The sequence below is a fragment of the Heterocephalus glaber genome, unplaced genomic scaffold, assembly GCF_053883595.1.
Source record: "Heterocephalus glaber isolate CG9 unplaced genomic scaffold, H.glaber_assembly_v1.0 deba00001497, whole genome shotgun sequence".
In the NCBI taxonomy this organism is placed as follows: domain Eukaryota; kingdom Metazoa; phylum Chordata; class Mammalia; order Rodentia; family Bathyergidae; genus Heterocephalus; species Heterocephalus glaber.
In genome coordinates, this window is record NW_028258320.1 from 386596 (window position 1) to 408960 (window position 22365).

The 22365-nt window shown below is 46.4% G+C and overlaps 1 protein-coding gene and 1 long non-coding RNA gene across 3 annotated transcripts in view; one reads left to right on the plus strand and one right to left on the minus strand.

The window, feature by feature from the left end:
• The first annotated feature begins 1329 nt into the window (after nucleotides 1-1329).
• LOC110349618 (uncharacterized) lies at nucleotides 1330-22361 on the plus strand. 2 transcript variants are annotated; one of them, XR_015440231.1, is made up of 4 exons: nucleotides 1330-2125; nucleotides 14800-14923; nucleotides 20075-21082; nucleotides 21916-22361. It is a non-coding gene; the product is annotated as an uncharacterized LOC110349618 (long non-coding RNA). The 2 variants fall into 2 exon arrangements; XR_002395704.2 differs by lacking the exon at nucleotides 14800-14923 and having other exon boundaries at nucleotides 1333-2125.
• The window catches only part of Slc26a8 (solute carrier family 26 member 8), a 69462-nt gene continuing 51295 nt past the window's right edge, over nucleotides 4199-22365 (minus strand). Inside the window, 10 exon segments of the mRNA XM_021259934.2 lie at nucleotides 4199-5035; nucleotides 6234-6263; nucleotides 11231-11415; nucleotides 11507-11561; nucleotides 14419-14772; nucleotides 14775-14804; nucleotides 19964-20095; nucleotides 20178-20270; nucleotides 20833-20902; nucleotides 20981-21087. Coding sequence (XP_021115593.2) covers nucleotides 4559-5035; nucleotides 6234-6263; nucleotides 11231-11415; nucleotides 11507-11561; nucleotides 14419-14772; nucleotides 14775-14804; nucleotides 19964-20095; nucleotides 20178-20270; nucleotides 20833-20902; nucleotides 20981-21087 — 1533 coding nt within the window. The 3' untranslated portion in view covers nucleotides 4199-4558.

Consider the following 22365-nt stretch of genomic DNA (forward strand, 5'->3'; position numbering starts at 1 on the left):
TCTTAACTCTATACCATATTGCTGTACCTATCCAGTGTAGTGGAGGAAGGCTATAGAAACAAAATAATTAAATACACAGCACAGTGTATGGTGCATGGGGTACTGTGAGAACAGAAAAAGAGGGAAGCGGTATCTCTGATACGATACTTGGGGAAGATTGGAAACTATGAATGGGCATCAGCTATGCACTGAAGAGGAAAGTAAACTAAGCCCTGGTATGTGGGGCAAACCAAACACTAGTACCACTGGAATATAAGATTCAAAGGGGCCGGGTTCAGTGGTGCACACCTGTAGTCCCAACTACTCAGGAGGCTGAGGATCACAAGTTGGAGCCCAGATGGGCAACTTAGAGACTTAGGGAGAATTTGTCTCACAATTTTAAAAAAAGTTTTCTTTATAAGACTGGGGATGTAGTTCAGTGCAAAGGCCTTAGGTTCAATTCTATGCTGTAATAAATAAATAGGGATAGGGATGTAGCTCACTGCTTCCTGGGTCCAACCCCAGTGTGGGGTGGATGAGAGGGGAGTTGGGGCAGATAGTTTGCTCCACAGATGTTTACTGAGCCCCTTCTCTGAGCAGGCTCTGTATTTGGTGCTGGTGATAAAGCAGGGACGGAGCATGTAAGGAACTTGAGCCTTCATACATTTTTCTCCCTTACCCACTAAAACAATTTGTAAAAATGTACCCGAATGCAAAACACTGAACAAATTAGGAACAGTAAGGAGTTCCCTCAACCTGACACCCACAGTCAGCATCACATTTTATGATGGAAGGCCAGATGCTTTCCTCCTAAGATCATAAACAAAATTAGGATGTCCACTCTTGCCTTCCCTATTTAATACCCTGTTTCCCCCAAAATAAGACCTACCCGGAAAATAAGCCCTTAGCATGAGTTTTCAGGATGCTTGTAATATAAGCCCTACCCCAAAATAAGCCCCAGTTAACACTGTTGGCCAGATGGTACATTTAGTACATCTACTGCAACACATGACAGACACATTGAATTATGACAATGTTCCAGAAAATGACACGACTGTATTTGAATAAATGTAGAAATTTAAATGAATGAATATCAATAAATGTAGACTTTTGTACATAAACGAATAAGTGTAGATTATTGTACATAAAAAAATAAGGCAGGGCCAGGGATTTAGCTCAGTGGTTTTGTCACCTGCTGCGCAAGCGCAAGGACCCAAGTTTGATCCCCGGTACCAAAAAAAATAAAAATAAAAATAAGGCAGCCCCTGAAAATAAGCCTGATTTTGTCTTTTGGAGCAAAAATTAATATAAGACTCGGTCTTATTTTGGGGGAAATACAGTGTTGTATTGGAGCTCCTAGCCAGTACCACTGACTAGAAAATTAAAAGGCATAGATTGAAATTGATAGGTCTCCCACCACCTCAGCAGCTATTATGTATAGTAGCTGCCCTCTTCCTATGGTGCCTTGCCCCTTCCCCTGTGTGACGTCATGCCAAGATGGGTGCTCCCACCAAAGAACAAACCCTTCTTCCCAGCATGCCCCTGTTCCCACCTAGAGAGTAACCTAACACTCGCTCACCTCCTACCACCTAGTGACATCACCGGCTCCTCCATTCCCTAGTCACTACCTCACTCAACCCCGCCTCAGCCCCTACAAACCCCACCCCAGTCTCTATAAAAGACTCTCCCTGCCCCAGCCATATTGCTTTTGTCTCTCCTTTGTTCAGAGACAGCCCGGCAGATCTATTCCCCTAATAAAGGCTTGTTGTGGCCTGGTCTGGTCTTGGTCTTCGGCCCTTTAACCTGACAGAAATTTTAAAAATAAAAGTTATATTACAGTTTTGAATGTCATTCAAAATTCAAATGCTATAGCAATTTAATATGCACCATTGTCTTAGACACTTTCTTCATTGCTGGGACAACATATCTGACACCTACAACTTAAAGGAAGAGAAGATTATTTTGGCTAATGCTTTCTGCCCATGGTATGCTGGCTCTAAGGCAGAAAGGCAGGGGCAGAGCGGAGGAAAGCTCCTCCCATCACGGCAGCCAAGAAGCGAGCGGAAGTGACCAGGAAGAGAAATAAAACCTTCCGGGTCACAACCCCAGTCTCCTACCTCTTAAGACCAGGTCCCACCTCCTACCGGTAAGTCAGCCATATCCCCCCCATGATTCAGTGACCTCCCCAAAGCCCCGTCTGTGAGCGCTTGAGACCCTTAGGGAACATTCTCAATCCAAATTCTAACAACCACCTATTTGTGTATTTATTTTTAATTTTAGGGCTAGACAATGAATATAGGACCTTGTACATGTTCTACCACTGAGCTATGTCCCAGTTCACCACCATCCATTTATATGTATTAAGAACATAAAGGGCCGGGGATTTAGCTCAGTGGTTTCGCTGCCTGCTGCGCAAGCGCAAGGACTCGAGTTTGATCCCCGGTACTAAAAACAAAAACCAAAAAGAACACAAATCTGGGCCGGGGATTTAGTTCAGTGGTTCTGCTGCCTGCCTTGAAAGCACAGGACCCGAATTCGATCCCCAGTACCAAAAAAACCCCCCAAAAAACACAACATAAAACGACCCTTTTTAGCTATGAAAAAATTTAACATAACCAATTCCATTTTCTCCTTGAACTTGCATTTTTTTATTCCCTTTGCCCTTCACAGAGGCTTATCCTTAGCTAATATAAATTTATTATATAAAATCCTATTATACTTCCCTGCCTTGTAAATATGTATTTACATAGAACTTTAATTTTAAAGATATTCCCTGGGATCGTAATTCTCTCTCTCTCTCTCTTTTTTTCTTTTTTGAGTACTGGGGATTGAACTCAGGACCTTGCGCTTGCAAGGCAGGTGGCGGAACCATTGAGCTAAATCCCTGGCCCCAGGATTGTAATTCTCTAAAAAATTTCCTAACCTATCATTGTAAATATTATTACTGCATGATTAATTGAAGTAATATTTAGCATTATTTAAAATGACTTTTTTTTTGTACCAGGGATCAAATTCAGGACCTTGCGCTTTCGAGGCAGGTGGGCACCACTGAGCTAAATCTCCAGCCCATGATTTTTATTTTTAATTAAATGAAATTTTATTGCAAATTCATTTCAGTGCAGTGGTGATTTTTCCTGGAGTCTTACATCATACTTTTTTTTTTCCCTAAGAAATTTGTTCACATAAAATGAGCAGACAGGAATGGAAAAGGTTTTGCTATAGCAGTACTATTCAGATCTTTTGAAACTCTTTCCACTTAATGTGCCAAAAATCACATAGTAATCGCCAGGATTTAACCTATCACTGACTTAACCTATCACTTAACCTAACCTATCACTGACAATTCCAGGAGGTCCTGATTCAATTTTGTCGAAAAAGAAACAGCTTGGGCCCAGGATTTAGCTCAGTGGTTTCAACCCCTGCTGCGCAAGCGCAAGGACCGGAGTTCAATCCCCGGTACCAAAAAAAAAAAAAAGAAAAGAAAAAAACCCAGCTGGACGTCACCTGATTTGAGAAACATGTGTTACCCAATCATTAAATTTACTTTCTCAGCCAAGGTACCTGTTTTTCACTATGTGCCTTTGTTTGGCCCCCGGGATGTTCACACTTCACGCCTTTGTTGCTGTTGGTTTGCTTGTTGTCTGCACTTGCGCCCCTACTCCTTGGAAGGCAGGTAACTCCATAAAGGCTGGGATGTTTGTTTTATCTCCAGGGCCTTGAAAGCTATCAGATGGATAAGAGGTGCTCAGTGAATGTCCCTGGGATGTTATGAAAGAACGCAATGTTACCGGCACCTGGGTGTGCGTTGGATGCCAGGAGAGGAGGCAGCCAGTGCACTGATTTTGGGTTTCTCAGTCCAAAGGCAAAGAAAGATCATCTTCCTACACAGCTAAGAAGCAGCACATGGATTAGAAAAAAAAGTCCAAGCTGGAATCCAACCTGGGCCTGAATTCTGCTTTTTTGTTGTTGTTTGTTTTTTGAGGCAAGGTCTCGTTATGTAGTCCAGGCTGGCCTTGAACTCACTATGTAGCCCAGGCTGGCCTAGGACTCACAGCGATCCTTTTGCCTCAGCCTCCCAATCGCTAGGTTTACAGGAGTGTGCCACCATGCTTGTTCATCTTTCTTCACCATAGGCACCCCCTGCTGGAATCCCTCCCACTTGCCATTTCCTTAGGGACACAGGATAAAGAGAGGAGAGAAGGCACAAGAAGGATGCAAATGTAACTGGCTACATGTTTTATTGAGCCTCTTCTCTCTGGGGCATGGGGAACAGAAATGAGGAGTAAGGGAGAGATGTTCTGGCACAAACCCCAGAGGCACCAGGCACGTGAAGAAGGGAATCCTTCACTGGAATGTCAGCTGAAGGTGGGATGAGGGGAGCCTGAGTGGGCCTGCATGGGTGAGTGCTGGCATTTGGCAGTGTGGCCTGAGCATGTGACCCTGCTGCCAAGTGAGGAAAATGGCAGCAGGTGGACAAGTCACAAAGCAAGGCTGCCAGCATGTGCCCAGTGTGGGACTTATGAACAAGCAACCTCTCGAGCGAGGGGGGGGGGTTGCCAGGTCCTCGGACCCCTTATTTCTAGTTCACCTCCCAGGCCTCCTCCGTGTTGCCCTCAGGTGAGTCTGGGTCCAGATACTTGTGTCTCCTCTCGGCTGACCGCATCCGAGGGGAAAGCGGGGGCTGGGAGCCGGGAGCCTGAGCGTGGTACACCGGCTGGTAGTATTGCCGAGGGTACGTGTAAGGCCTCGACCTGGGCTCCGGCTGCCTTTCCAACTCCAGGTCTGTCTGGGACTCCTCCAGCTCAGGCTCCTTCTCAAGCTCCGTCTCGGACTCCGGCTCGGTCTCAGGCTCCAGCTCAGGCCCGCTGTGCAGGGGCTGGTCCAGGTCTATACTGAGACCCAGCCCACTGGGCTCTTCTGACTCCCTCGTGGTGTCCAGATCCAAGTCAAATGCCAGCGACTCCTCTTCAGGTCCCTGGGCCTTGGGGAAGCGTTGGCTTGCGTTTCTGGAGCTTTCTAGAAAACCACAACTCTTCTCATATCTTGACTTGTCATTCTGAAACACACAAAATCAGATGGGTTAAACGTTCCGATTCACTTAGCTTTTGAGCAGTCAAGGAATTTCAGATTACCATGGCACTTAAGGTACCGGAGCCAGGAATTCCCGGCAAAGCAGAAAACAATTCTTGCCTGAATCTGCTTTTCATTCCTGCACGTTTGGTTTCTCACTCATTATCCTTCAAGTTCAGTCACCCTTTAACTTGAGACCTCTGGCTCCTCTAGCTAGACTGGACGCCATGATTCAACATTTAAACAGCGAGGGGCTTGACGTCATGTGGAAACATCTTGTCTCTTTGATCTTGTTTTTTTGCCAATGCTCAATGCAAAGCCTTAAGGCTCTCTGTGACCTGGTCCCTTGCCCTCTTCTTTAGCTTCCTAAGTGTGGCACCCAACCTTTGCGCTAGCGCCAGTTGCCCGCGTTGCCCGACTTCCGCTCACCTGCGTGTGTGTTTCTCCTTTTACTTGCCTCAGCCTCCATCTCACCCACACACACGTCCTCATCACCCCAAGGGCAGTTCGAAGAGGACGGCTGGGGTCCCAGCCACCTCGCTCACACTGCTATCCCTGTGCCGTTCGTGCATCCCTTATGTATTTACAAACCTGCCCCTGAAAGGCGCCAAGATCTGGAGGTAGGGGAGCACCTGGCTCTTGATATGCCCAGTTCCTATCACCTCGCAGGTGCCTGCAAGGCCCCGTGGATCAGCCATGCAGCAGCATTCCACAAAGTTCACCACTTTCACCCACGCGAAAGCATTTTCATCTACTCTTTGTGGGAGTACCGGTGATTGAACTCAGGACCTTGTGCTTGCAAGGCAGGCAGCGAGCAGCACCACTGAGCTAAATCCCCGGCCCTATTTTCATCTGACTCTTCTGCTTTTCCTTCTTCCTTCCTTGCTGGCTGCCCTCCAGTCTCCCTGCCCTCTGCTCTCCAGCTAGGTTTCTAGATCTCGGCATGCCCAGGCCCTGCCTCTGGGACCCTTCTTCTCTCTGCCTAAATGCACCCTCTAGCTAGTTGTATTTAGGCCCATAACGTCCACTGCCATCCACAGGACACGCCAGTGACTGGTGATAGCGCTTCCTGTCATCTGCAGGTGCATAGGCCCACTTCTGTTCTTCATATCTCCACTTGGATGTTTAGTAGGCATCTTGAATTTAATACAGAACATGAGATTTACATATGAAATGAAACTCACTTCTCTCTGAGTCTTCTCTCTCTTAAGTGCCTGGAAAAAATTAAATATTCAGTACCAATTCTTAATGTAAGTCCTAAAAAGAATGTCAGTAAATTAAGGGGGGGAAAACCCCTCTTTTTTTTTTGGTTGCTGTACTGGGGATCAAACCTAAGGTGCTCTACCACTGACTTACATCCTCAGCCCTTTTTGTTTTTTATTTTGAGACAGAGCCATGCTAAGTTGCCCAGGCAGGATGCGAACTTGTGATCCTCCTGCCTCAGCCTCCCTCAGTGCTGGGATGACAGGTGTGACCCATTGTACTTGACTTAAAGAAGTATTTTTTTATGAGAAGTACTTTAAAAGAAATAGAGTCAGGGGGCTGGGGATTTAGCTCAGTGGTTCTGGCGCCTGCCTCACAAGTGCAAGGTCCCAAGTTCGATCCCCGGTACCAAAAAAATAAATAAATAAAACAAAACAAAATTATTGGGGCCGGGGATTTAGCTCAGTGGTTTTGCCGCCTGCTGCGCAAGCACAAGGACCCAAGCTCAATCCCTGGTACCAAAAAAAAAAAAATTATAGCCAGGGACTTAGCACAGTGGTTCCACCACCTGCCTCGCAAGCGCAAGGTCCTGAATTCGATCTCTGGTACCAAAAAATAAAAAATAAAAAAAAAAAATAAAAATTACCCTTACTCTAATGTACTGAAGAGTATAACATAAAAAAATGAAACCATAAAAATCTAGGGGAATGTCTTATTATCCATTTTTTTTCCAAGTGGAAATGACTTTCTAACCAAAAAAAATAGATTAATGATGTCACCACATGATATGTAAAAACAAACATGTCAAGAAAATCAGAATTACAAATACAAGGGCTGGAGATTTAGCTCAGTGGTTTTGCCACCTGCTGTGCAAGCACAAGGACCCAAGTTCGATCCCCAGTACCAAAAAAAAAAAAAAAAAAGAATTACAAATACAAACTAAAACAGAGAAACTCCCATTAACAGTAAAAGCAGACTACATAATTCAGACCAGCCCTCCCATTGAGGATAACTAGAAGATCTGGGTAAAATATTTTTTTCAAAACCTCGCTTAAAGTTCCTATGACACTAACATCATAGTTTAGATCTGGAATACTTTCCCAAGTTTGAAGGCAGGGTCCTCGATGCAGCCATGTGCAGAAGTGGGGGCTTTAAGGAAATGATTATATCATGAAAGCTCTGATTTCATCAATGGACTGGTCCCTTGATACATTCAAATAGAATGGACTATTGGGAAGTAGAGGAAACTAGGAGGCAGGGCCTGATTGGAGGAAGTAAGTCATTGGGTGCCCTGGAAGGGTATCTCTGGTCCTCTGCCCCTTCCTCTCTCCCTCTCCCTCTCCCTCTCCCTCTCCCTCTCCCTCTCCCTCTCCCTCTCCCTCTCCCTCTCCCTCTCCCTCTCCCTCTCCTCTCCCTCTCCCTCTCCCTCTCCCTCTCCCTCTCCCTCTCCCTCTCCCTCTCCCTCTCCCTCTCCCTCTCCCTCTCCCTCTCCCTCTCCCTCTCCCTCTCCCTCTCCCTCCCTCTCCCTCTCCCTCTCCCTCTCCCTCTCCCTCTCCCTCTGTCTCTCCCTCTCCCTCTCCCTCTCTCCCTCTCCCTCTCCCTCTCCCTCTCCCTCCCTCTCCTCTCCCTCTCCCTCTCCCTCTCCCTCTCCCTCTCCCTCTCCCTCTCCCTCTCCCTCTCCCTCTCTCCCTCTCCCTCTCCCTCTCTCCCTCTCCCTCTCCCTCTCCCTCCCTCTCCCTCTCCCTCTCCCTCTCTCCTCTCCCTCCCTCTCCCTCTCCCTCTCCCTCTCCCTCTCCCTCTCCCTCCCCTCTCCCTCTCCCTCTCCCTCTCCCTCTCCCTCCCTCTCCCTCTCCTCTCCCTCTCCCTCTCCCTCTGTCTCTCCCTCTCCCTCTGTCTCTCCCTCTCCCTCTCCCTCTCTCCCTCTCCCTCTCCCTCTCCCTCTCCCTCTCCCTCTCTCTCCCTCTCTCCTCTCCCTCTCCCTCTCCCTCTCCCTCTCCCTCTCCCTCTCCCTCTCCCTCTCCCTCTCCCCTCTCCCTCTCTCCCTCTCCCTCTCTCTCCTTCCGGTGGCCATGAGGTGAGCAATTTTGTTCTGCTGTGTACTCTGCTATGATCTTTGGCTTTGTCTTAGGTCCAAAGTGACCATGGACTGAAACCTCTGAAACTGTGAGCCAAAAGAAACTTTCACTATTTTAAGATTATTTAAGATTTTCTCAGGTATTTTCTCTAAGTGATGGAGAGCTGACTAACACAGCCAGCAAGATCATGAAGAATGATGAGGCCAAGACTTGAGAAAAGGTGAAGATCTAGAGAGATGAATTTGGCATTGGGGCCACTTTCATCCCGAAGCTATTTGATGACCTGGAGGTGGCACATTCATGCTGAGCAGTGCTTTTGATAGGTTTAAGGGCTTAGGATTGCAAAAACTGGATTCCAGGGCCTATGGGGGCCAGGGCTATGATAAACCTTTGCACAAACTATAACTGGGCCTCTGGTCACTTGAATGGCTAGAAAACCTCAAGTCCTGAAGTCAGATCAAAGGGACCTTGGATTGCCAGTGCCTCCAGCTATCTGGCAACTCAATCAAAATCTTTCTGGAAGAAAAATATCTTAGGCCACAAATTATTTCTATAAACATTTTCCAGATACAATGTCCTGGTACATACCCAAAGACTGCCAGGCATATTAGACCTGGGCAGTGAAGGATGTGTGTTGAATCCCTAATGATAACTCCCCAAGTGTGGTTCCTGTCCCAGTCACTGGGAAGTTACCTGATCACTGGGTAGCAAAGCAGTCTCAGGACCCACCCCAGACTCACTAAAAGAGAAATCCTGGAGCCTGGGACAGAGGTCCTCTGCCGTCTCTGTGTTCACAGCACAGTTAGGTGATCCTGATGGACGCAAAAGTTTGGGAACCCACTGAAGTCTCCCAAGTAGAGAACCAGCAGCTGGTCAGAGATATCGTCAGAAGAGTTCTTGCTGCTGGTGGGGATGACCCTGATGAGTCAAAGACTTCCTGATTCTGATTTTATAAAAGGGAGTGGACTTCAGACTAGACCTGATAAGATATGTTCAGATCTAGCCATCAGGAAGAAGTTGATCTGGATAAACAGAGGCATATAAACTATAAAGAACCTCAGCAAAGCACAGGGAACAATACATTGGTAATACATTGCTTTAAAAAGAAGAAAGGGAAAAGGCTGTGCTTTATAAGCTTGGATACTTCTTCTGGAATTTTACGAAACTGGGCATGGTGGCACAGCTCTGTAAGTTCAACACTCTAGGAGGCTGAGGCAGGAGGGTCACGAGTTCGAGCCCATCCTAGGCAACTTTGCAAATTAGCAAGACCCCTTCAAAACATAGCACCACCAACAACAAAGAAAGTGGGAAGGCTGGGAAATGCATCTCAGTGCAAAGGCTCTGGGTTCAATTCCCAGCACCCCCTAAAACAAACAACAAACCACTCCCTTGAACCTATGATAATAACATTTTCCTTGTCATAAAAATAAAAATGTTACTGAAATCTAATAAATCAAAGGATTGGGGATTTGACTGAAAAATAATTCCTAGTCATTAGATAATATCTGATGGTCAGAGCTGGCTGTGGTCTCGCACACCTAGGATCCCAGCACTTGAGAGGCTGAAGCAGGAGGATTGCTTCAAATTCGAGGCTAGCCTGGGCTTCATAGTGAGTTCAAGGTCAGCATGAACTACAAAGAGAGACCCTGTCTCAAACAAAACAAAATAAAACACCAAAAACATTTGATGGCCATCTATGTTATAATTTCATATTTTGGGAAACCTTTAACCTACACAAATATTTGAAAATATTAAACATTAAACATTTGAAACATTGAAAACATTAAAGAAGACCCAAATCTTTGCTTAGTATTGAATGACTAAAACTTTTGACTTCCATATCTTTCTCTTTTGCACTTGGCCAGGTTGAATAAATCTTACATTACTGGCGATGTAAAGTAGCCAATATATTAGACTGGCAGATATTTACCTGTGCTAGCTCATCATTTTTATCACTCATCTGTTTCAGCTTATATCTAGATGTCCCCTCATAGGGTCACAGAAGGGGAGTTGAAGGTGGCTGGCTTAAGGTGTGTGACGCTGGGATTTAGGATGTGATAGTGGGATTGAGTGCGATGCTGAGCTAAGAGTGCCCCACCCTGGGTGTGGGTGGCCTGGATGGATTATAAAAGCACACAAAGAAGGCAGGCTGCTGCTTCTGTCACTGCTGTTTCTTGCTGTTTTCTTGCCTTCTGTCTGCCAAGAACTGTCTCTCCTTTGCAATGCCCCTCTGCTGCCATGGAGCCAGCCGACTATGGACTGAAACTTCTACAAACTGTGGGCTACAATAAACCTTTCCTCCTTGAACTCTGGGTGTCAGGTATTTTGTCTCAGCAACAAGAGAGTTAACTAAGACACTCATCCCAAAGAATGGGTTGGTTCTAAAGGTATATCTAAAGCGATATCTAAAATATTTAGCAGTTAGGCTGGATGTGGTGACTCACACCTGTAATCTCAGCACTCAGGAGGTTGAAGCAGGAGGATTGCTGTGAGTCTGAGGCCAGCCTGGGCTATGCAGTACATTCGATGCCAGACTGAACTACATAGCCTGTCTCAAAAAAAAAAAGTAAATAAATAAAAATAAAAATAAAAAATGGAGCAGTTAGTGTGGTATCAACCAAGATTGCTGTAAAAGGATGGTTGGGGCCTTCATTGGGTTAGGTAAACCCTCTCTGCAGCTGGGGAAGTGTCCCTGATGGGACCCAGCAGCCCTGGCCATGAGGCCACTTAGGCTCAATTCACTGCTAGTTACTGGCTGGTAAGAGAACATTTTCAATACCTCAAATTCGGGCACAGCCACACTTAAAAAGCCTTTCCTGGACCTTGCTCACCTCTATCTGATCGTGTAACGCCTCCCACTCCATCCTCCCAACCACCAAGCCTCCAGCTTCACATCACCCAACCTTGTCTGAGTTGGAGGAGGTTTCCTGGATCACTGTCTCACATTCATCGATGCTCAGCTCAGAGCTATCCACAGCATTCCTGGACAAGGTGAACAGCACGGCATCGTGCAGGGTGAGGAACAGGTGGGCCTTGGTGATGCCATTGTCAAAGAAATCATTCTTCTCAAATTCCCTGACCACACAGGCTGCAAACCAAGCAAGCCCAGAGCACACAGTCAGGCACACACACCCGGCCCCGGGGTGCACATAGCCCTCTCCCGGGTGAAGCCTACTCACAGTGACACCCGGTGATGAGCACCAAAATGTTGGCATTTTGGAAAGCACTGCACATCTGCAGGGACAGAGTAGATCAAGGTCAGGGGGCTTCACGCTCACTAGGAAGGGGCTCTCTAATTAGCTGAGTTTGAACCCCCTCTGGGGGGCTGGGGGTGTAGCTCAGTGTGGAGCATTTGTCTGGCATGCATGAGGACCTGGGTTTGATTCCCAGCACCACACATGAAAAAGTCATAATAAAAATAAAACCTCACTGGCCATCCACTTGTCTGGAGTTTATGTACCTTTGCCTCCCAGTTTTGCTCTCCAAACATTTGGTGAGGGGACTTGTGTGTACTGGAAACATCCACAGTGCTGGGAATGTGCAGAAAGAACGAGAACATCTCTTGCAGGCCAGAAGGAAAATCATCGTGGAGAGAGAGAGAGAGAGAGAGAGAGAGAGAGCACACTGGCACAAGGGAGGCCGAGGATGGCAGGAGGAGCAGGGGCAGTGGGGGTGCCTGGGAGCATTGGCATGGCACCCACATCTCGGTGTTATCATTCAGTGTGTGTGTGTGATGCTTTGTCCCCTGGAGCTCACCACGAAGAGGAGGCAAGATACGGGCTAGAGATGACCTGGCAACGCAGAAGGCAGGGGAATTCAGAAACCCTGAGAGTCCCCTCCAGAGCAGCTCTGCACATTGGCACAACATCAGATACTTAGTGCCAGCTAAGTACACCTCAGACACTGGCCTCACGTTCGCTTCAGCCAGTACATACGCTCTGGGAAATAAATCTTGACACCCACTTAGAAGCAATTAATACTAGGATGGAGTAGACTTCAACCCCAAGCACAGAGTTACAATGTCAAAAGGAAAAAATAAAACAGACTCTGTTCCTGTCAATACTGGGGGAAACAAGACAGCCATTCTTGGTCATGTGGTAAGCCATAAAATCACCTAGTGAAAGGCCACAGCAGATATACTACATCTTAAGCAACGGGAAAGGGAAATTCCATGAGTTAAGAAGAAGCTTAAACTGAGTGGCTGTCTCCAATATGAATGGACTAATGGGACTTTCCTTTTTCTTTTTTTTTTGGTACTGGGGATCGAACTCAGGGCTGGCAGTGGAACCACTGAGCTAAATCCCCGGCCCTTAATGGGACTTTCTAGTAGGTTTAAGTTTTTGATTATATGGCAAATAAAATATAATGAATTCCTCTAATAAGGACATGTACAGAACACTTCCAAAGGGAATGAGGAAAACTGTTTTCAGGGTGTAAAAGTGTACCACAAATGTCCTGCAGCTGGAAGGGTAAAGATAGCAACACTGGCTCCATGAGGATGGAACAGAAAATCATCCCCAGAGACCAGGTGATGCCAAGGATCAAAATACATGGAACGGAAGGCAGACGAGAGGAGAGGATGGTGGAACCATACCATGGAACAAGGGTGAAAGAGTGAAATGAAGTCAGATACTGGAGTTCAAGTACCGAACAGGCCCCTTATTAGTCGTGCGCTTCAGACTCACAGAGGAAAATATGATCTGTTGTGAGAATTAAAAGAGACAATGTATATCCGTGTACGTGGGCATTCAGTCATGTGAGGGAATGAAATCTCAAATAGAAACTACCACACAAGACTGAGAGGAGACAACACAGTGGAATGACCCAAGATGGAAAAGCTCCTAAAACAAGAGACGATCCAATATGCCTGGGTCTGAAAGTGGTGTCTGGTAGCTGGGCGGGGAATGTAATAGATGGGAAGGTTCTTGGTACTAAACTCTTCCAACGCTCTCCTCTTACACATGAGGAGACAGAGACCCTGCACCATTTGTTAGTCACCTCAGGAGAGATGGAGAGGGAGCTGGGAAGCCAGGGCAGCGAACAGATCTCTGGGCCAGCAGCCAGAGCTCCTCCTGCTATGGAAAGCTTCATATGGCTCAGACCAAAGAGGAGCCTGAGTCACTTAATTGATGATCACAGTCCTTTAGGAATAGGAAGGCATGAGAAAGCAAGATCCAAAGATAGAAGAAGGCAAACCAAAGGAGCATACCTCAAAAAAGGGTACATGTGGGGCTGGAGATTTAGCTCAGTGGTTCCACCCCCTGCCTCGCAAGCAGAAGGAACCGAGTTCGACCCCCGATACCAAAAAAAAAAAAGAGTGCGTGTGTTCAGAAGCTGGGAAGTGAATGGGCAAAAGTCAGACAGAGTGCTCTACACAGAGATAAGCTGGCTGGGCAAAAATGTGCAATGACACCATCCTGGTTAATTGTGCATCTACAATGTCCTGAGTGGGAAATGAGAGCTGTCAAAGGATTCGAGAGTAGAAATCAGGACCTGGGGACAGAAGTTTTGAATGAAAATCATTTTCCCTGTCCTTTTCCACCTAACGATGCAGGAAGTGAAGGGGAAAGTGTGGAAGACCCTGCGAGTTCTGGATGGGAAGCCCAGGTGTGAGGTGTCATTTGTCCCGACTTCTTCAAATCTGAGAACAGTCCAGCCCAGTGCTTTCTACAGTGCCTGGCTCAGAGTGGCCAAACCATGGAGGAGTCTCGGCGAGCTTGTCTCTGCAGTGGCGGAGCCTATGCACTGAAAAGATGTGCAGCAAGTCTAGAAGGGCGCACTAGGGATCATACAGTGGATGTAGCACCGATCACTGCTTCAGTAGTGTTGAGTTTCCTGCTTGTTTCATTCCTGTGAGAAATAATAAAATGGTTCGTGCTTGTTCACCCAACTGCAGTTCAACAAGCCAGAGTTGGTTCATTTTCATTTCATTCTGATGGACCTTAAACCACCTCGTGTCCAAGTTTCTGGTAACCTTGCAATCACACAGCAGCTAATCCATGAGAGGCGGGGTTACTTCGGGACAGCCTGTATGTGTGTGTGGGTGATGGGCAGGGGTCAGAGATTGTGGCAAAGCCTCCCCAGTACTTACCTGTCTTAATACGACCAAGGCCTGAGAATCCACGTAGTGCACCAAGGAGAAATCCAGGATGATGGTGTGGGTGCTGGGTCGCAGAGCCACATCGGAGTGAGGGGCATCCAGTCTTGTCTTTGCTGGGTCTGGATCTGCACCAGTGTCCCGCAGCGAGGCCAAGGCCTTCTGTAAGGTGTTGCTGGAAGGCCAGCCTTTGTCCACATTCTCATAGGTCTCCCCGTGATGTCTCTGAGATGTGGAAGGCCCTGCATGTGGCATCTCCTCATCACGCCCTTCGGATGTGCTTTGGCTTAGGGTCGTGGGCTCCAGAGGTGTGCAATGAATCAGGTTATTGGAGGATGAGTCAAAATCCCTTTGTATTCATATCTTTCTGTGTAGGAGATCTGGGAACAACAGAGGCAGACAGGGTGGGGAGACTCAACCACAACCCGGAAGCGCTTGCAGCTACACTGGATCTGTCTCTGGATTCACTTCCCTCTCCTGAAACTTTGCCCCAGACCAGGTTCGAATGTACATTTCTCTTTTACTTGGATACTTCACTGTCACTTGAAGGTCATGACTAAGGCCACATTCATCTTTCCTCATCCTCACTACCCACAGCATCCCCTTCTCAAGTGCCTGTGTCCATCAATGATGTCATTATTGTCCTAGTGAGCTGGGCTTGAAATGGCCTTTGATTAATTCCTTTTCCTTATGAGTCTCCAATGCCAACTAATACTTTATGGGAAGCACCTCTTTCTATTAGGTCCCTTTCCTTAATTTTCTGCCAGCGTTCCTTAAGACAAACATCACTGAAGCAGGGCCGACTTTGTCTCTCACGCCTTTCAATCCCCTAAAAGGCCCTGAGAGCCTGTTAAAACTTAAGGACAGTACCAAGGAGCAGGGATACAAGAACGTGGAAGATACAGCCATGGGCGTGTGTTCACAGAGGTCAGACTCCCGGGAGGAGGCCACATATCCATTCAAAGGACAGGGAATGGCCAGGGATTTAGCTCAGTGGTTCCAGCACCTGCTTCACAAGCACAAGGTCCCAAGTTTGACCCCGGTACCAAAAAAAAAAAAAAAAAAAGGATAGGGAATGACATGTGTGGACAAGAACTCAACATACATGGAAATGTGAAGAGAATTCATTTGCTTGAGCACTGTAATTCTAAGTGAGATTTTTACACTTGATCTTAGCCAAAAGGCCAAGAAGCAATTAAGTGAGATTTTTATTAGACACCACTAGGTCTGTTCATTTTTTCTTTTCTTTTTTTTGGGGGGGGTACCAGGGATCAAACTCGGGACCTTGTGCTTGTGAGGCAGGCGCTGGAACCACTGAGCTAAATCCCTGGCCCTTTTTTTTTTTTGGTACCAGGGATCGAACTTGGGTCCTTGCGCTTGCGAGGCAGACAGCGGAACCACTGAGCTAAATCCCCGGCCCACGTCTGGTCATTATTAAGTGTGCATGTTATTCATGCAACGTGTCTGTGTTCCAATTGGTCATTCAGCAGTAAGTCTTGACTTCATCTGAGTTCAACCTTTTGTCCAAAGGCACCTGATAGGAGTTTACAAATACTTAATTATAATTTATATTATTGAAGTAGTCCTTTTTTTTTTTTTGGTACCAGGGATCAAACTCAGGCCCTTGTGCTTGCGAGGCAGGCGGCAGAACCACTGAGCTAAATCCCCGGCCCTTATTGAAGTATTAATGTCAATAATTTTATTTATACTTAATTATATGTTAGCATTATTATTTTATAATTCAATGCATCAGTCGTGTGTTGCAATGGGCATACTACGTGCATCTCTCTGGTTGACGATCTTAAACTGAGGCTTATTTTTGGGGTAATGTGGGAGATCAGGAAGACTGAGGCCTAACTGGCCTCCTCAGTAAGCACTAAGAAGAAAGGCGACACGCAAGCACGTTGCAAGGAAAAGTAAAAGCAGCTGAGATCATGTTGTTTGCCCAGACAAGTACCATGGAGAGTGGGAGACAGATGGATCCTGTGGAACTCTAATTGCTCATACCTGGGTCTGAATGAAGCCTAGGCGCACCAGTCACTCAGGGCTCTCTGTTGAGGGGAGATGAGAGCCCCCTGACCCTCCACATTTTAACCTGATTTTGTGTCTCTTTGCTTTTCATCCTTGTCACACACACACACACACACACACACACACACACACACACACCCGCCCCAGTCAGGTTCGAGCTCATAGACTTGCTTCTACAAGGTAGGGCTTGTATTATGAGCATCCTGAAAAATCATGCTAGGGCCTATGTTCTAGTTAGGTCTTATTTTGGGGGGTTGTATAAAGCATCCAAATATCAGGAATGGCTAGGCATGGTGGTGCATGCCTGTCATCCCAGCACTCAAGAGGCTGAGGCAGAAGGATTGCCACAAGTTTGAGGCCAGCCTGAAATACATAGTGAGACCCTGTCTCAAAAGAAAAAAAAACCCCAAAGAACAAATATCAGAAATGATAAATCTTAAAGGCTGATGATGGGACACTGGTGCCTGTTAAGCTCGTCTCTGCTTTTGTGCATGTTCGAGATTTTCCATGAAAAACCATTCTTAATGAACTACCTGGATGAACTTTGAGGACATGACTATAAGTAAAATCAGCCAGTCACAAGAAGACAAGTACTATCTGATTTCACTTATATGAGGTAGCTGGAACAGTCAAATTCATAGAAACGGGAAGTAGAGTGGTAGATTCCAGGGGCTGGGAGGAGGGGAAAATGAGGAGTCTTTGTTTAATAGATGCAGTGTTCCAGTTCTGTAAGATGAAAATGTTCTGGAGGTGAATTGTGGTGGTGATCGTAGAATAATGTGTATACATATACTTAACACCAGTGAACTTAAAAATGGTTAGAGTGGTATATTTTATTATATATATATATCCACAATGAAAAAAAGGAATTTCCTGAAAACAGACTCTTAAAACTTCTTTTTCTCTTTTTGTGACCCACAAAACACAAACAACAAAGGAAAAAAAAATAGGTAAATGGGATTGCATCAAAGTAAAAAGCACAGCAAAGGAAATAGTAAAGGGAAGGAAATGGATAGAAAGGCAACCCACAGAATGGGAGAAAATATCCCCAAATCATGCATCAGATATGGCGCTAATATCAAAAATATACAAGGAACTCAAAAGACTTACTAACAAGAAAATAATCTTTAAAAATAGGCAAAGGACTTGAATAGACATTTCTGGAGAGAAGATATATAAATAGGCAGAAGACATCTGGAAAAAATGCTAAGCATCTCTAATCATCAGAGAAACACCTGTTAAGACCACAATGAGATATCTCATACCTTTAGATTGGCTGTTATCAAAAAGATGAAAGATGGGCTGGGGTTTAGCTCAGTGGCCTGCCTCGAAAGTGCAAGGTCCTGAGTTCGATCCCCAGTACAAAAAAAAAAGATGAAAGATAACAAGTATAGGGGAAAAAGAACCCTTCTAGACTGTTGTTGGTACTGTAAATTAGTATAGCTATTTTGGAAAACACTATGGCAGCTACTCAAGAAAAACAAAACCAGGGCTGGGGATTTAGCTTAGTGATTCCAGCACCTGCCTCTCAAGCGCAAAGTCCTGAGTTCGATCCCCAGTACCAAAAAAAAAAAAAAAAGCACAAGAAAAACAAAACCAGAATTACCGTATGATCCAGAAATCCCACTCCTGGGTACATATACAAAGAAATTAAAGTCTGTGCTGAAGATGCATGTGTGCTCTCACGTTCATTGTGGGACGATGGTTATTCACAGTAGCCAAGACACAGAAACAACCTAAGCATCCCGCAACAGATGAGGGGATTAAACAATGTGGTCTAAATACACAACGGAATTCTATTCAACCTTTAGAAGCAGGAATTTCTGACATCCGCGGCAATATGAAGGCACCTAGAGGAATTATGTTAACTTTGCCAGGCACAGAGAGACAAATACCATATGACCTCAGTTATACACAGACTCTAAGAGCAGAACTCATAGAATTAGAGAGCAGCGCTGACCAGAGGCTGGGGCGGGGCGGAGGGTGGGTAGGGAAGGGAAGAAGATGCAGTCAGATGGGAAGAAAACATTCTAGTGTTCTGCTGCAGAGCAGGGTGACTACAAGGTATTGCATAATTCAAAATGGCTAAAAGAGAGGTTTTTTTAATGTTCTTACCACAAAGGTAGGTATTTGAGACCACGGAAATGTTAATTAACCCGATTTGATCATTCTACAATGCATACACGTTTTGAAATGCTGCATTATTCCTATACATATATGTGATTGTCATCTGTCAATTAAAAATAAGATAAACAGCCAGGGATTTAGCTCAGTGGTTCTGTCGCCTGCCTTGCAAGTGCAAGGTCCTGAGTTCGATCCCAGCTACCAAAAAAAAAAAAGATAAAAATAAGATAAAGCTATAAGACATCCTTTATCCTTTCATAATGCTACAGACCACAGTAGGAGCACACAGTAGGAGCTCCACAAATACTGGACGATCTTACTCTCCTTACTCTCAGTGTATTCCATGATGTCCTTTAAACAAACGCTCTCCACAGTGGTCAGCACAGGGTGGCTGCAAACTGAAGACCAGCAAGTGTGGATTCGGTCATCTTGGCAGGGAAGTCAGAGCCTCCAGGGAGCTCAGCAGAGGCTCTGCTTGGTGAGAGTATGGGAACAAGAGTTCTTCAGGGCCCTGCATGGCAGGGGACAGGAGGGGTGTGCGCCTGTGCGTGTGCCTGCACATGTCTGTGGATGGGTGTAGATGATGCTGCTCCCGGGGTGTAGGATATACACTGGTCTATCACGGCAAGGCCCTACAGCTAGAAATGAGCAGTTGTGTCTGGAGGGAAGGGCTCTTTAGACCCAGTTCAGTTTGGAAATAACAATACTTTGTGATCTCATCAGCCACAGTAACCTTGAGATGCAGCCTGTGGTGATCTCCTCTGACTCCCCCTCTTCTCCTCCACCATCATGTCCTGGATTACAGGCAGACATCAGAAGACACTGGCAAGGCCGGGGATCTAGCTCAGTGGTTCTGCCGCCTGCCTCATGAGTGCAAGGACCCGAGTTTGATCCCCGGTACCAAAAAAAAAAGAAAGAAAGAAAAGAATTCACAGAAGACACTAGCAGAAGCCAGCCACTCTGACCCTCCCAAGTTGGAATCAGAAAACAATCTTTAAGTCACTTATTTTCAGAAAGCTAAAGCCAGGAAGCTAAAAGCCAGAGAACTAGGTTCAACAAGGCAAACTGTTCTCATCACTCACAGTAGTCAGTATACCTTCTTCTGCCTGCGTTCTTATCAAAACCTGAACCTCAAAGGGAAACTGGTTGGAAATCTTTCATTTCCAATTTTAAAAAAAGCCATTAGCCAGGCATGGTGGTACACAGCTGTAATCCCAGCACTCTGGGAGACTGGGATGGGAGGATCGCAAGTTTGAGCCCAGCCTGGGCAACTTAGCAAGATCCTGTCTCAACACTAAAAAGGGCTGAGGAGATAGCTCAGTGCAGAGGGCCGGGGTTCAATCCCCAGTACCGGAAAAACAGACAAAGCCTGAAGCTCTCTAACCCTGGGTGGCGGCTCCAGGTCCTCACAGTCACAGGAGCACTTGCAGATCTTCTCTTCCCCCAGGCTGGTGTCGCTTTGATTAAACAGGCTGAACATCTCTTCCTCCTCCAGAGGCACCCTCACCATGCCGAGCTGAAAGACAGGAGGGGCCTGTGCGGAAAGGAAGGCTGAGCGTGCGGAAGGGAGCAGTGGACAAACGGAGGAGCGGGCCTACCTCTCTCAGCAGCCTGTGTTTCAGGTAGTACACGTTTATGAAGGTGATGGCGTTGCAGCACTGGAAGATTTTCACCCCAGGAATATTTGTGAACTGCAAGACAGAATGTAAAGTCCTCCATTCTTTTTTTTTAAAGTATCGAGGATTGAACCCAACGTCTTTGCACTGAGATACATCCCCAGCCCATTTTTTACTTTGAGATTGGGTCTTGCTAAGTTGCTCTAACTGGGCTTGTATTTGCAATCCTGCCGTCTCAGCATCCCAGAGTGCTGGGATTATAGATGTCCAACACTGCACTTGACTCTCAGTTCTTGAATGAAGTAAAAATAATAAATTTGCATCTCTCCCTGTTAGAGGCAAGAACCAGGAGATTCTTTCCTTCCATTTTGCCCTCCATTTTTCTTTTCTGTTTCCCTTCCATTTCTCTTCTCTTTATCTTGGCTTGCCAGTCTTTAAAGTCCACTTAAAACTCACCTCTTGCCACAGTGTTGTAAGGATTTAGCTCCCTAAGACCCCACCTCTCCCCTGTGGCTCCCTGCCTCCTCCTCTGGGAATGGACAGCTGACAACTGCAGAGGTGTTTGTGGGAAAATGAAGCGCCAGGCTCACTGTACCTGGTCCCTTGCCCAGGCAGTGGGGCCGAGGGGGCCTCTTACCTCCCAGTAGTCAGTGATGCTCTTGTAAATGTTGGTGTTGGGGATCTGGCCCAGGCGGGTAATCTCTGTCCTGGAAGGAAGTGCACTTGCTGTTAGGTGGTGGGGGCCTCACCTTGCCGTGGCCAACCTCCTACCTGAGGCAGAGTACCTGTGCGAATGGACAGTGATGATGAAGAAAGAGAAAAGCAGCGAGATGAGCAGTCCAATGTCCAGTCCCAGGAAGATCGTGGATGTGAATGTCACCATCCAGGTAACCTTGTGGAAAAGTGTCAGTGGGAAAATGATGGCCACAAAAACTCACAGGATGGAGAACCTAATGGTGGCACCTCCCCCTTCCCCCCACCCTCATCCTCTGCACCTGGATTTAGAGACAAATCCCACAGCCAGATGGCCTGGTGCCATCACACATGAGGCTACCTGGCAATTCTTTCAGTGTCCCTGGTCATCACTCGCCAGTCCTCTCTCTGATCTGCAGGTTCCTCATATGCACCCTCGCCAGATGGTAGTAGTTGTTTTAAGAACTATAATAGTTTCTGCAAATCTTTAATGGCTGTTTCAAGGCCCCTACCCAACCACCTTCTGTGTTAGTCTCGGTGGTGGCTTTAGCCTTCCTCTTCCCAGGAGAAACAGGTAGAAGCTCCCTTAGATATTTCCTTCCTCAGCCCCTGCCACTTGCTGGTCTCTGCCCCCAGCTTTGCTGGCTGTCTCCAGGCCAGTGGGTCTTGAGCCAGGAGCTCTGAATGTGCACTGGACTGCACCTCCTCCTACCCCTTCAGAGACTGGTGGCACAAGGCACCCCTTTCCTATTTCCCTGTCTCTGCTGGCCCCTTCTCGCCTAACAGTCCATCCCTCATATTTTATTTCTGGTTATTTTCCCTTTCTTTCCTTTGACTTTTGTTCTAGAGAGAAGGACAGTGCTCTAGCTGCCATTCTGCCTGGCAAGATCCCCCTCCTTCCCTTTTTTTTTTTTTTGCTACCGGCGATAGAACTTGGAACCTTGCACTTGTGAGGCAGGTGGTGGCACCACTGAGCTAAGTCTCGGCCCCTCCTCCTTCCCTTATTAAAATTTGTGTCTCTTGCCAGGTGTGGTGGTGCACGCCTGGGATCCCAGCACTCAGGAGGCTGAGGCAGGAGAATCTGCAAGCTCAAGGCCAGACTGGGCTACCTAGTGAGTTCGAGGCCAGCCTGAACCACAAAGCAAGAAGACCCTGACTCAAAGAAAACAGCAAAAAAGTTTTAAGAAAGGATCTGTGTATATTATCCTGGAAGATATTTACATTAACTGAATTAAAAGTCATTCTAACGTGCAGTGGATGACAAGCCCCTTCTACTGGGATCTGCAAGGGGCTGTTGCCACTCAATTTCATTTCATTTCACATAGTTGGAAGGAAGTCTCCATGTCTCTATGTACCAACTTTGACTCTCCTTTAAAAAATAAAAATAGACGGAGACCTGCCTCGGAAGCGCAAGATCCCTGAGTTCAATCCCCAGCACCAAAAATAAATAAATAAATAGTAACGAAAAATAGAGGAC